General features: G+C 38.1%; 1 protein-coding gene across 6 annotated transcripts in view; it reads left to right on the top strand.

The window, feature by feature from the left end:
- The window catches only part of RFX4 (regulatory factor X4), a 161613-nt gene that overhangs the window by 28120 nt on the left and 119381 nt on the right, over positions 1-14112 (top strand). For 4 of the 6 annotated variants that reach the window (XM_072844240.1, XM_072844235.1, XM_072844239.1 and 1 more), the window contains exon 2: positions 634-720. The exons of the other annotated variants lie outside the window; for them this stretch is intronic. In XM_072844240.1, the coding sequence (XP_072700341.1) occupies positions 634-720 (87 nt within the window). The remainder of the gene's footprint in view (positions 1-633; positions 721-14112) is intronic. 6 annotated transcript variants of the gene reach the window in all.

Here is a 14112-nt window from a genome sequence, read left to right as displayed (position 1 = left end):
ACATAGCTATTGCATAGCTTTTAATATCTCCTCCCATAGTGGCTTTCAGGCTGTGCTCAGAAGGTCACCGGGCAAAGGGAGGTAAGCTACAAGAACCTCTGCCCTCCTCCAGTTCATCCAGAACCCTCAGGGTCTTATCTGCTTTCCTTTTTGTTTTTGTTTGAATAAAGGGTTCTGTTGCTAATTTATTGATCTATAAACCACCACCAGTGATTTAGTTGACCAAACTTTGTTTTACAAATGACTTCTAAGGAACGTCTCCTCTATGCAAAGAAAGATAACCCTCAGTTGGTACTACTGGGCTGTGAATACTCTAGAAGTAGTAGAATCTGACCAAGAAATACTCAAGTGGGCTTCAGTCACCATTTTGTCTCCAAACTACTCCACAAAGGCTCATCAGCCGTGGTGCCTTGGGGGGGCGGGGGGCAGTAGGCACGTCCAGGGAAAATCCAGTTCCAGTCAGGGCAGGTCTCAGACAAAAGCCAATGGGCAGTTGAATTGAATGTGTTTATTATGTTCATGTCTTTTCACGAACACCAACAGCAGTTCTGCAATTCTGTGATTTTCTTCCCTCTTTCTCTCTTTCTCTGTTTTTTGTTATTTTGTTTTTTTTGTTTTTTGTTTTTTTTTTAGAGAGCTGGATTGAAAGATGTCTCAATGAAAGTGAAAACAAACGTTATTCCAGCCACACATCTCTGGGGAATGTTTCTAATGATGAAAGTAAGTGCTTGAAATTCATTTTTCCACCATGTCCTAAACACAGCCAGTATCCTCATGGGAAGGATAGTGCTTCTTGAATATTCTCCTGGGGCAAGTCACCTGGAACAAGAGACTCTGAAGCCATTTATGGAATACACTAGACCTTCCCTGGGATATTCTGCAATGGGGAATGCAGTGCAGTCAGGTAAACACGGAAACTGAGCCACAGCAAACACTTGCCCTTTACATGTTCATATTGTCTGAGTCCCCGAACACCCCATTAGAGTGATGCTCCAGTTGGGCAAAGGTGGACCCTAAATGGGAAAGGCCATTCTCTGTGTCCTTGTAGATGCAAGATTAAAGTGGCGTGTCATGGGATTGTTGTTTCAGGATCATGAATGTCTTTGCTCTTTGAAAGTAAAGATTCCTCCCAGATCTTGGACTAGAGAATTGGGAGTTAACAGGAAAATATAAACTGCTGAGTTTATACCTTTCCCTGGGTTATGTCAGACTGGGTCTTCTGCACACCTCATATTAAGAGAGAAGACTAACAGGGACTTGTATTTGCCCCTAAACACTAAAGAAGGGACAGCTTATTGTAAATGTAATTTCCAGCAGGGACAGAGTGTCTCTCTCCCTTGGCTGGTTGGCTGGTAAAATGCATCTCCTTTGTGTGGTTTTCTCAAATCATGGGCCAGGGACCGCCTGCTCCATAAACCCCAGCAGTGTTTGCTGGACATGCCAAACAGCTTTCTTCCAGAGTTTCTTCTGGCACTGTTGTTCTTTCATCACAATTTTGCTTCATTTTATAAAATTGAGATAAGTTGAACTTAAAATTCATACATCTTATGTGGATCATCTGATGAATAACTTTTTCTCTTTCATTTTGTATTTCCCTGTGTAACCACCACCCAGAAAAGAGACAGAGCATTTCTAGCACCCCGAGAGGTTCCCTCATGTCTCATTCCTGTTTATAATTTCTGGCCTGAATTTTATCACTATCATTTGGTTTTGCCTGTTTTTGGAACATTATATAAATGGACTTATAGAGTCCGTATTCCTTTTGTACATAGCTCTTTTCACTCAATGTAATATCTGTGAGATGCATCCACGCTGTTATTTGTAGCAGTACTTTTTCATTGCTATATAGTATTGCATTGTGTGCATATACCGCAGTTTACACATCCATTTAAATGCTGATGGTACTTAAATTGTCTTAAGTTTTTAATTATTTCTTAAGCATCTCTGAGCATTCTTTGCCTTATTGTGCTAAAATATATATATAACATAAAATTGACCATTTTAACCATTTTAAGTGTACAATTTGGTGACGTTAAGTAAATCCACTTTGTTGTACAACCATCACCACCATCCATCTCCAAAACTTTTTTCATTTTCCCAAACTAAAACTCTAACAATAACTCCCCATTCTTCCCATCCCTGCCTCCCAGTCACTGGCAACTCCTATTCTACTGTCTATCTTTGTGAATTTGACTATATAAATGGAATCACATAGTATTTGTTTTCATGTAAGTGGCTTATTTCACTTGGCATAATATCTTCAGGGTTCATCCATGCTGTAGCATGTATCAGGAATTCCCTTCTTTTTAAAGGCTGGGTGACATTCCATTTTATGTGTATACTGCATTTTGTTTATCTGTTCATCCTTTGATAGACATTTGAGTTGTTTCCACCTTTTGGCTCCTGTGAATAAGGCTGCTGTGAACATGGGAGGACAAATATCTGTTCAAGTTCCTGCTTTCAGTTCTTTTGAGTATGTACCCAGGAGTGGAATTACTGGAACATATGGTAATACTATTTTAAATGTTTTGAGGAATCACTGTACCATATTCCTTATGGACCATTCTGCGTTCCCACCAGTAATACACAAGGGTTCTGGTAGCTCCACACTCTTGCCAGCACTTGTTATTTTCTGTGGGGTTTTTTTATTTTTTATTTTTTTGTGGGTGCAAATTGTTTTTTTAAATTGAAATATAGCTAACACACAATTTGTTTCAGGTGTACGACATAGTGATTACACAACAATATACATTACAAAATGCTCACCATAGTTAAGGGTAATACCATCTGTCACCCTACCATCTGTATTCCCTACCATCTGTATACCATCTGTAATCCATACACTGTACTTTTCATCCCCACAACTTACTTATACCTGGAAGTTTACATCTCCCCCACCTACTTTAACTTTGTTCCACCTCCTCCCCTCTGGCAACCACCGTTTGTTCTCTGTATTTATGAGTCTGTTTCTATTTTTTGTTTGTTTTGTTTTGTTTTTTAGATTCTATGTATAAGTGAAATCATATGGCAGGTGCAGATTTTAGTGTTATCCCAGAATGATTTATTTTTTAATTTTTGATTATTTATTTATTTTAAAATTCAAATTTACTTAATTAACATATAGTGTATTATTAGTTTCAGAGGTAGAGTTCAGTGATTCATTAGTCTCATATAACAACCAGTGCTCATTACATCACGTGCCCTCCTTAATGCCCATCACCCAGTCACCCCATCCTCCCTCCCCTCCAACAACCCTCAGTTTGTTTCCCATAATTAAGAGTCTTTTATGATTTATATCCCTCTCTGATTTCATCTTTTGTTTTTCTGTCCCTTCCCCCCAAAATAATCCTGTTTTGTTTCTTAAATTCCACTAATGAGTGAGATCATATGATAATTGTCTTTCTCTGATTGACTTATTTTGCTTCCATCCTAATACATGTAAAGTGGCATCTCATGGTTCACATTGTATTTCCTTAGTGATTAGTGATGTTGAGCATCTTTTCATGTGTTTAGTCATCATTCATGTATCTTCTTTGGAGAAATGTCTGTTCAAGTCTTTTTACCGATTTTTTAATTGAATTATTTGTTTTTTATTGTTATTGAATTGTTGGAGTTCTTTATATATTTTGCATGTAAACCCCTTATCAGATATATGATTTGCAAATATTGTCTTCCATTCCATGGGTTGCCTTATACTCTGTTGGTTGTGTCTATTGATGCATAGAAGTTCTTAATTTTGATGTAGCCCAGTGTATCTGTTTTTCTTTTGTTGCCTGTGCTTTTGATGTCATAGCCAAGAAATCGTTGTCAAGTCTAACACCAGGAAGCTCTTCCTGTATAAGAGTTTTATAGTTTTATCTCCCATGTTTAGGTCTTTGATCTATTTTGAGTTAATTTTTGTGTACAACATAAGGTAAGGGTCCAAATTCATTTTTTTGCATATGAATATCCACTTTCCAGCACCATTTGTTGAAAAGATTATCTTTTCTTCATTGAACAGTCTCAACACCCTTGTTAAAAATCATTTAACCAGATGTGAGAGTCTATTGCTGTTCTCCCTATTCTATTCTTTTCATCTGTATATCTATCCTTAGGCTAGCACCACACTATTTTGATTACTGTAGCTTTGTGCTAAGCTGTGTATATGTGTGTATGTAAGTGTGTGATCTTGTCTACCTGCTCTGACCAGGCCTTCCAGGACTATGTTAAATAGAAGTGACAGAGGTCAGCATCCTTGTCTTATTTCTGATCTTAGAGGAAAAGCTTTCAGTCTTTCACCATTGAGTATGATGTTAGCTATGAGTTGTTCATATGGCCTTTCAATGTGTTGAGATAGTTTCCTTCTATTCCTATTTTGTTGAATTTTTTTATCATGAAGGGATGTTAAATTTTGCCAAATGCTTTTTTTTTGCATCCATTGAGATGATCATGTGGCTATACGTTAGTATAGTGTACAATGTACACCAGTATACCAGTTAGTATAGTGTTACATAGTATAGTGTACATTGTTCGATTTTCCTATGTTGAACCATCCTTGCATTCAAGGAATAAAAAAACACGCACCTGGTCATGTACCTGGTGTACAATCCTTTAACACACTGTCAAATTCTGTTTGCTAGTACTTTATTGAGGACTTTTGTATTAATATTCATGAGGGCTATTGATCTGGAGTTTTCTTTTCTTGTAATGTCTTTGTCTGGCCTTGGTACCAGAGTAATAATGCTGGCTTCATAGAATGAGTTGGGAAGTATTCCCTCCTCTTCTGTTTTTTGGAAGGATTGGTGAGCATTCATATAAATATCGCTTTTGTGATTTGCCTGTTCACCTCCTTTGTTGGTTTCTTCTTAAGTTGTGTTGTGTCCCTTTCCTTAATGATCCGTAAGGGTTATTTTTATATTCTTAGTAGGAGGCATTTGTCAGCTAAAAGTATCGCAAACATTTCTCAGTTTGTAGTCTGCTTTTCATTCTCTTAGTGGTATCTTGTGGTGAACAGAAGTTCTTAATTCAAATAACACTCAGTTTATCAGTGTTTTCCTTTTGTAATTAGTGCTTTTTTGTTTTGTATTAAGAAATCTTTGCCTACCTCTGGGTCATTAAGATATTTTTCATGTTATTATCTAAAAGTTTTATTATTTACCTTTTACTTTTATATCAGAGGACCATCTGCAATTTTTTGTATATGGTGTGAGGGAAGAGTCATAGTTCTTATTTTACTTTTAATTTTTGACTGATAGAGTACCTTTTGTTGGAAAGAATCCTTTACCTGTAAATCAGGAGCTCATATACATGTGGATCTATGTCTTGACCTTTATTCTGAACCATTGACCTGTTTGTCTGTTTTAGAATCTATAAGATTCTTTAAGATTGTTTTGGTTAATTTAAATTCCTAACATTTCCATACAGATTATAGAATCAGCTTGTCCCTCAGGTATTTTGACTGGGATCACACTGAATGAGCAATCAATTTGGGAAGAATTGACATCTTACCAGCATCAAATTTCCTGTCAATGCAGAACATGAGAGACTCCTAACTCTGGGAAACAAACAAGGGGCGGTAGAAAGGGAAGTGGGTGGGGGGTGGGGGTGACTGGGTGACAGGCACTGAGGGGGCACTTGCTGGGATGAGCACCGGATGTTATTCTATATGTTGGCAAATTGAACACCAATAACAAATTTAAAAATTTTTTTAAATTTTCCTGTCAATGTATGTGGCCTCAGGCCTCCATGTATTAAATGGCCTTTAATTTCTCTCAGCAGCGTTTCATAAAATTTAGTGTAGAGGTTTTATGCATCTTTCATTAGATTTATTCCTAGGTAATTAATGTTTTTTAATGCTGTTGTAAGTAGCAGTATTTAAAATTTTTTCCTAATTGTTAGTTGCTAGCATATGAAAATACAGTTGATTTCTTAGATCATGACCATGTCCAACCACTTTGCTAAATTTGTTTTTTAATTATGAGTTTGCTTTTAAAAACACTTCCTGTGGACATAAGCATGTCACTTGAGAATAATGATAGCTTTCCATCTTCTTTTATAGTCTTTATATTATTTTTCTGTGCTTTAGAGACCTTTGTGCAATGTTGAGTTGAAGAGGTGATAGTAAACATCCTCTCCTGTCCCTGACCTAAGGAGAAAAAGGATTTTGTGTTCCACCACTGAACATCATGCTTACTGTGAATTTTGTTTGCAGGTATTCATGATCAAATCTCTAGTTTGCTGAGAGACTTTTCCTGAATGTGTGTTGACCTTTATTAAATGTGTTTTCTGCATCTGTTGAGATGATTGTATGTTTCTCTCCTTTATTTCTAGTTATGTGGTGAATTACATGGATTAAGTTTTGAAAGTTAAGCCAATCTTGCATTCTTGGCATAAATGGCACTTGGACAGAAGTATTATCTTTTTAATCTATTTCTGGGTTGGATTACTTGTTTCGTCTAGAATTTTGGTATCTATTATTTATAAGATTTTATTAGCTTCTGATTTTTCTTTCTTACAATGCCCTTCTCAGATTCTGGTGTCATACAGGCCTCCTAAAAAGAGGTGGGAAGTTTCTTCTTTTTCATTTCTTCTGAAGAGTTTGTGTAAGATTGGCATTACTTACTTCTTAAATGTTAAAAGAATTTAACATTTCCACTGGATTTGACATTTTCTTTGAGGATTATTTTATTACTTGGTTTGTTAGCAATAATAGCAAACTGTTATTTTTAAGGGATTAATTTTGTCTAAAGTTTGAAATTTATTTATATGACATTGTTTAAACTTTCCTTTTCTTTTTCTCATCACACCCAGAATGATGTCTCCCTCTCATTTCTAATATTGACAATCTGTGTTTTCTGTTTTCCTAAATCACTTCTTCCAGAGTTTTTCAATTTTATTAGTCTTTTCAAAGATGCAACCTTTAGCCTTGTTTTTATCAACTGACATCTTTTTTCTATTTCATTTTCTCTGCTCCTCTTCTGTATCTTGCATCCTTCCTTCTACTATCTTTGAGTTTAACTTTTTGTCTCTTTCTAGCTTTTGAGACAGTCTCTTAGATCATTGATTCTAACCTTTTCCATAATGGGCATTTAAGGTTGCAAATTTTCCTCTAAGCACTGATTAAATGTATCCCATAATTTTTCTGATGTCCTACTTTCATTATCATTCACTTAAATGCATGTTCCAATTTCTATTGTGATTTCTCCTTTTTCTCCTGGTTTACTTGGAAATCCATTGCTTAGTTTTCCAAACATTTGGTTATTTCTGTTATTGGTTTCTATTATAATTCCATCTTGGTCAGAGAATGTATTCTGTACAACTTCAATATTTAAAATTGTCTAGACTTGCTTTTTGTCCTGACAGATGGTCTATTTTGGCAAATGCCCGTGTACACTTGTGAAGAATGTGTATTCAGCAGATATTGGATGAAGTCAGACAGATAAAGTTGTCAATGGTATATCATTTTTCATCTTCCTATTTCCAACTTTTCTGAATTAAGGTTTTTAATATGTGTTTTTAAAAGTCCAGTCTGATCGTCTGTATCTTAAATTGTAATATTTACATCATTTGAATGTAATGCACTTAAATTAAATTACATTGTTGGGTTTAAAATCAACAAACTTACTTTAATTTTGATTTGTCCCATCTGTCTTTATTTCTTTATTCTTTCCCTTTTGCTTTTTTGGGAGAGATGATGCAGTTTAACAATTTTTCTTTGATGTTTTCCTCTGCTAACTTTAAAATGACATATTCTTTTCAGGTGGTCCTCTCATGTTCATCTTACATTACCCCTTCTCCCATTTCCAGCCCAGTCATGAACATGCTCACACTTTAGCCCCATTTACCTCTGTCTGCCTTCTGTACTATTACCTTTATGCATTTTACTTCTACGTGTTTATTATTGTTGTTTTAAACAGTCAATATTTCTTTATATTTATCCACATATTTACCTTTTACAGGGCTCTTGATTTATGTCAGCAAGTCTGTGTTTCCACCTGGGATCAGCTTTACTTAAATCCAAATAAACTCTTTTGGTATTTTGTGTAGTGCAATGCTGTGTAGTATAGAGCATGAAAATCATTTTTATTTTACCTGTATTTTTTGAAGGACATTTTTGCTGGATCTAGGATCCTAGGTTGGTAAGTTTTTTCCTGCTTTCAATGCTTTAAAGTTGTCATTCCATTGTCTTCTGGTTTCTAAAAGGTAGTCATCAGACTTATTTTTACTCCTTTGAATGCAATGTGTCTTTTTGTCTCTGGCTGCCTTTAAGATTCTTCTCTTTGTGTTTAGTTTTCAGCACTTTGACTACAAAGTATATAGTTAAGGTTTTCTTATACTTTTTCTTCTTGAGGTTTACTGAATTTCTTGAATCTGTGGATTGTTTTTCATCAAATTGGTAAAATTCTTGACTATTGTGTCTTCAAATATTTTTTCTGCCCCATTTTCTCTTACCTGCTTCTGGGACTCCAGTTATGTGAATACTAGACATTTTGACTGTACCTCCTGTGTTTCTTATGCTCAGCTCTGATTTGTCCATGTTTCTTTCTTTATACCTCGGTTTGGTGTTGTCTGTTGACTTCCCTCTCAGTTCTCAAATCTAATTTTCTGGGGATCCCTGGTGGCTCAGTGGTTCAGCACCTGCCTTTGGCCCAGGGCATGATCAGGATCATGATCCTAATCCAGGGAGTCCCAGGATCGAGTCCCGCTTTGGGGTCCTGCATGGAGCCTGCTTCTCCCTCTGCCTGTGTCTCTGCCTCTCTCTCTCTCTCTCTCTCTCTCTCTCTCTGTGTGTGTGTGTGTGTGTGTGTATGTGTGTGTCTATCATGAATAAATAAATAGAATCTTTTAAAAATTAAAAAAATCTAATTTTCTGCTATGTCCAGACTAATATTAAGCCTATACAAATGATCTAAATTTCGGACATTGTATTCTGTCTTCTACGGTAGATGTCCATTTGATTTTTCTTTTTTCCCCAAATCTCAGTTGATATTCCCCATTTTCATCTGGTTTGTCCATCATTTCCTCTATTTTGACCATCTTTTTCTCTGTCTTCTTAACCATATTGACCATGGTTTTGTTTCGTGGCCTTTTGGCTAAGATCAAGTGTAAAGTCCTGGTAACTGTAACTTAACTATAATGTTTGAGTCATCTCTGGATTAATGTCTATGACCTGATTTTTTTCTTTGGATTTCAGGGTTTTGGTCCTGTTTTTCAGGATGCCTTATAGTTTTTGATTTGATGCTGATATTAGGGATATAAAGTTAGAGAGTCTTTGGGTGAATTATGTTAACTTCCTCTGAAGGGTGTTAAACTTTTTTCCAGCAGACTGATTAGAGAACCAACAGGTCTCTTCAATCCTGTCAAGTCTTGGTGAAGTCTGATCTGTTATAGTCTTGTCTGTGCTACTAGGATGCAGTTTTTACTCCTAACTCAGAGCCTTTCTGGGTCCACAGCTAAAAGCTCTGGGTGCTGACCAACTTCCTTTACCTGATCCAGCTTGAACTCCAACCTTTGACTCCGCCACTAATCAGTGGTTAGTTGATCAGTTCTTCAGACTCTAAGTTGATGTTTTCTCCTTGGGTTTTTGGTTTCTTACTCTCTGCACGAGTGAGTAAACTAAAGATTTGAGGGAAATTATAACACAGATGAGTATGTTTCCTTCTCTGTGACTCTTCTCTCTGGAACAGTGCTCCTTAGGTCTGAGTCACTTGTCATCTCCAACTCTGACTTCAGCTCAACCAACCACACTCTTTGCTTGGGTTCTGTTTCCCAGTGAGGCAGTTGAGAAGCATCCCCAGGGAAAATTTAGGGTGAAGTGGAGGGCACATCCTGTGCTTCCTTTCTCTCAAGGCCTGTGGCTCCTCTAGTCCTACCTACATTGATTGCCCTCTGATGTCTTCAAATAGCTGTCCTAGCTTTTACAGTTGTTTCAGTGAACGTACTAATCCACTGCAAGCGATCTCACCATGGGGAGACTAAGAGTCTGGTTAACACCGATGTTAGACAGGGAAATTTAGACTTGAATTGGTAAAGTGACTTTCTAAGATTGCTCAGAGAGTCAGTGCCAGTGCCAGGTCTAGAGTGGGGGCTGCCTGACTCCTATCTGGATAAAAGAACAAAGAAGTTGCTGTCCACATGTTGTTTTTGTTTTTAAAACACAAAAGTTACATTTAAAAATATATCCCCTGGCTGTGAGTCAGTCATGTGTGTGTATTTTTGGAAAATCTAGGAAAAAATATATGAGGAAGAAAAATAATTGCCTCTAATCTTACCATCCAGGGGCAACCACTCCTGATACCCTCTGGTCTTTCTTCTTCAGTATATATTGTTAAGCAAACTTATATATGTATATGTTTATAGTGACAGGTATATATGGCTGTCATCTACTAAGCCACAAGTGCTCTAATTCCATGACCCCATTCAAATCTCACAGTGGTCTTAGGATGCCTCTTATAATGAGCCTCATCTTACATATTTGAACACTGAGGCTCGAAGGGGTTAAGTAATTCACCCAATGTATGTGGCTAGTAAGTGGTAGAGCTAAGATTTGAACCCTGGTCTGTCCATCTGCCTTTGAACATTAGTCATTTAGTCTTTGCAGACTAAAGACTTTTCTGTCTCTCAGAAGGCAGTACTTCAAAGACCTGCCATTGAGGATTTTATAACTTGTCCATAGGAATACCAAGACCAGAGCTAAGAGTGCTCATCACCCGTTTTCAGTAGCTGATGAGCATACCAGTACTTGTCTGTGCCTTGTTATGTCTTCTGCTTAGAAGCTCCATGAGGACAGGAATGCTGTGGGGTTCTCTATTGTAATCCCAGGGCCTGGTACATAGAGGGGGCTCAGGAGGTGGTTGAAATTTTTTAAAATATGAGGAAGAACCCATCAGATTTAGTATTTTAAAAATGCTTTGGATTGTAAGGAGGCTGACAGTGGTTTAAACAATGTGGATATTTATTATCTTATTTAACTAAAAGATGGGAGGTAAGATTCCAGCTCAGCATCATCCAGGACTCAAACTCTATGTGTCTTTATAAGTCTTTCCAGATTGTTGGCTTTTGTCCTCATGTTCATATCTTGTGGTCACAAAATAGCTGCTTTAAATAATAGGCATCAGGTCCACATTTAAGACAGGTGGATGGAGAAAGGGGAAGTGCCAGTTAGCTTTCCTCTTATGTGTCTTACTCTTACCAGAAAACAACAAACTCTTTCCTAGGAGCTCCCAGTAGACTTTTTTTTTTTTTTTTAACAATGTTTGTGTTGAGAATGCTATCCTTTGTAGCTTGAAAGGAAGGATAGGTGACTGAATATTTGCCAAAATAATAGAAAAAAATGAATTACTCTTAATGGTTGCACAGCCTCAGGCCAGATCCAGCCCACCTTCTGTTTTATACAGCCCAGAATCTAAGATGCTTTCATTTCTGTTTTATTTTTAATTGTTAAAGAGTAGAGGAAAAAAATGAAGAATATGTGACAGGCATCATCTATGGCCCCTGAAAGCCTAAAAATGTTACCATCTGGCTCTTTACAGAAAAAGTTTGCCAGCCCCTGGCTTGGACAAGTAAGGATTTTCCTCTAGGGCTGTCCCTTCATTGCCCTGAATAAATCTGGGTTTTACTAGTAAGCAGGAAAAAAATGAAAAATTGGCTATTTGAGTGGCTAGCAAAAGTGTCTCCTAGAGTTTATGTCTGAACCAGGCGAAGAAGGTAGAAATGCCTTCCCAGAGTGATGTGAGAGACATTAACATCCCACCTGATGAGAAAGATTTCTCCCAGTGGCCTGAGTAATGGCTTGACATTAGCACCAGGGGTCCTGGTTAAGTGAAATGGAGTGGGATAATAATCCATTTATTAGCTTAGAATTTAAAAACTGAGGCTCAGAGAAGTTATTTGCTCAAAATCATTACTCTTAGGTAATGCTAGACTCATTAACTGCTACCCACGTCTTCTGATTTCTATGTAGTCCTCTTCCTATTATGCCATTTTTAGCAGCTCAGAAGACAGGGATTTAATTGAGCAACAAGAGCTTCAGTGAGCATGAGGATATGGGACCTGAGATATCTTGATGGAACGTAGTTGAGAAGAATAACCTGGATCAGTGAGGTCAAGCCTTAAATGCCTGATGAGAGAAGATCTGCACAGGAGTGGATGAGTTATTTACCATAATTCAGCTCTCATAAATGCCCATTTCCAATCTGAACAAATTGCATTTTCTCTCAAGCATTATTAGTGGGTTTTTACGTTTCTGATGACATACTCACCAACATAGAGGGAGACTTTGAATGTAAAGCATCGTCAGGTCAGGACTGTTTAGAGCATCGTGTCCAGTGAGATGAGCCAAGCAACACGGATTGAGAAGAATTGTATGGGTGGAATAGAAGTTCCTGCAGAAGATTCCCTGAGCACTTACTGCATACAGGACTATGTAGATAATCCCAAGTTATACAAGGAAGGAAAAAGCAGAGCGTCAGTATTAAATTAGAAACTGAAGTAAATATTATTCAGTATTCACTGATATATTGACTATCATAGTAACATATTTATTCAATACTAAATACATTCAGCATCAGACAGTATGCTAGGCATGATCACAACTACAATTTCCTTTAATCCTTAGGGAGGGAGGTATTTCTACAGGCAGATGAGGAAACAGATTCAGAGGTTGTGGCACTTACTCAGTGTCATAGCAAGTAGGTGGCAGAGTTAAGACCCAAAATTAGCGCGGTCTGATTTTACAGCTTTCTCTCTTCCTACCACATAAATAGCCTGTTTTGTGGATCTGTGCTCTCCAGGAATTTTTAATCTAAAAGGGAAGCTCAGGCCCACTCTTGAATAATAATAAGAGACTGTATGTAATCGATTCCATTTGAATGAGGCAAGGTGTTCTATCTTGGCTCACCAAGTGTGCTTCTGGGCTCCAGCAAACTTCACTGGAAGCTTGTTGGAAATACTTGTTAGAATCTCAGGCCTACTCCAGACCCACCGGAACATGCTTTGCATCTTAACACGACCCCCAGGTGATTAGAATGCATGTTAAAGTTGGGAAAGGTCACAGGTTGGAAGGTGACTAGGGAAGCATCTTGGAGGAGATGGCATTTGTGTTGGGCCTCAGAGAATCCATGTGGTCCCTTTAAGTGGTGATGGTAGAGGGCTTTTTTTTTTTGTGGCAGAAAGCCACAAAAAAAGATTTTGAGCTTGGAGAGGTTGTTGACTTGAGAGAGGTTGAAAGATCGTGGGACACCGGGCTGGGGAGGTGAGTTTGGGCCATATTATTGAGGAACTTAAATTCTAAATACAGGGTTTGGAATCTGATAGCTAAGATGCCTCTGAGGGAGGTGGGTGGAGGAGTGACAAATCAAAGTGGCATTTTCAGAAGGTTAACATGGAGATTATTCCATGCAGATGGATTAGAGCCAGGACACTTTGGAGGCTTCCACCTAGTCCAGGCTCAAGGGGATGAGGCTATAGTGCAGGGAGATGGATTAATAGGATGGAGAGGATTGGAGAGATGAGAATAGGTCCCTATGGCAGGGAGCCAGTGGGATTCCTTTGGGATTCCTGTTGGCCTCCTTGCAAAATAGAACAAGTTCAGTTCAATGTGACCCAGATGTACCCAAATCCCTCACCATCTAATTCAGTGACTCCAGCCTCTATCTTGTATCCTACATGGGAGTCCAGAGTCTGCCCTTTATTCGAAAGGGTTACTAACTATGTGTGTTGGGGAGCTGGGTGGAGGTGTGGAAAGGGGCTCCTATTTCTCCAGAGACAGTCCACAGTGTGTCCTGTTCCCTCCCCACTTTGGCGGTTCCTTCCTGGCTATTCTGTCTCGCCTGCGTCACTCAACATGCAGCCCTCACCAGCACATCATGACTGTTACCGACTGTCCGGTGGTGACGGAGGATTCATACAGCACAAGGCAGGAGAAAGTTGGCATTAGTGGCATGGTGGCATACAATTGGGGTTGCAGCAGGTCATGGTTTCATGTAACTCATCACTATCCTATTAAAATCTCCTCACATTGCAGGGCTGTATGGTACCTCTCTCACCCCTCTCTGCTCACTTGGCATGTCAATTTATTATCCAGTTTGAGATCTTGTAACTTCCTAAGATGGCTTTTAAAGAAGGGGCAGTGTA

Source organism: Canis lupus, chromosome 11 (genome assembly GCF_048164855.1).
Source record: "Canis lupus baileyi chromosome 11, mCanLup2.hap1, whole genome shotgun sequence".
Taxonomy (NCBI): Eukaryota; Metazoa; Chordata; class Mammalia; order Carnivora; family Canidae; genus Canis; species Canis lupus.
This window is presented reverse-complemented; position numbering and strand designations above follow the sequence as displayed.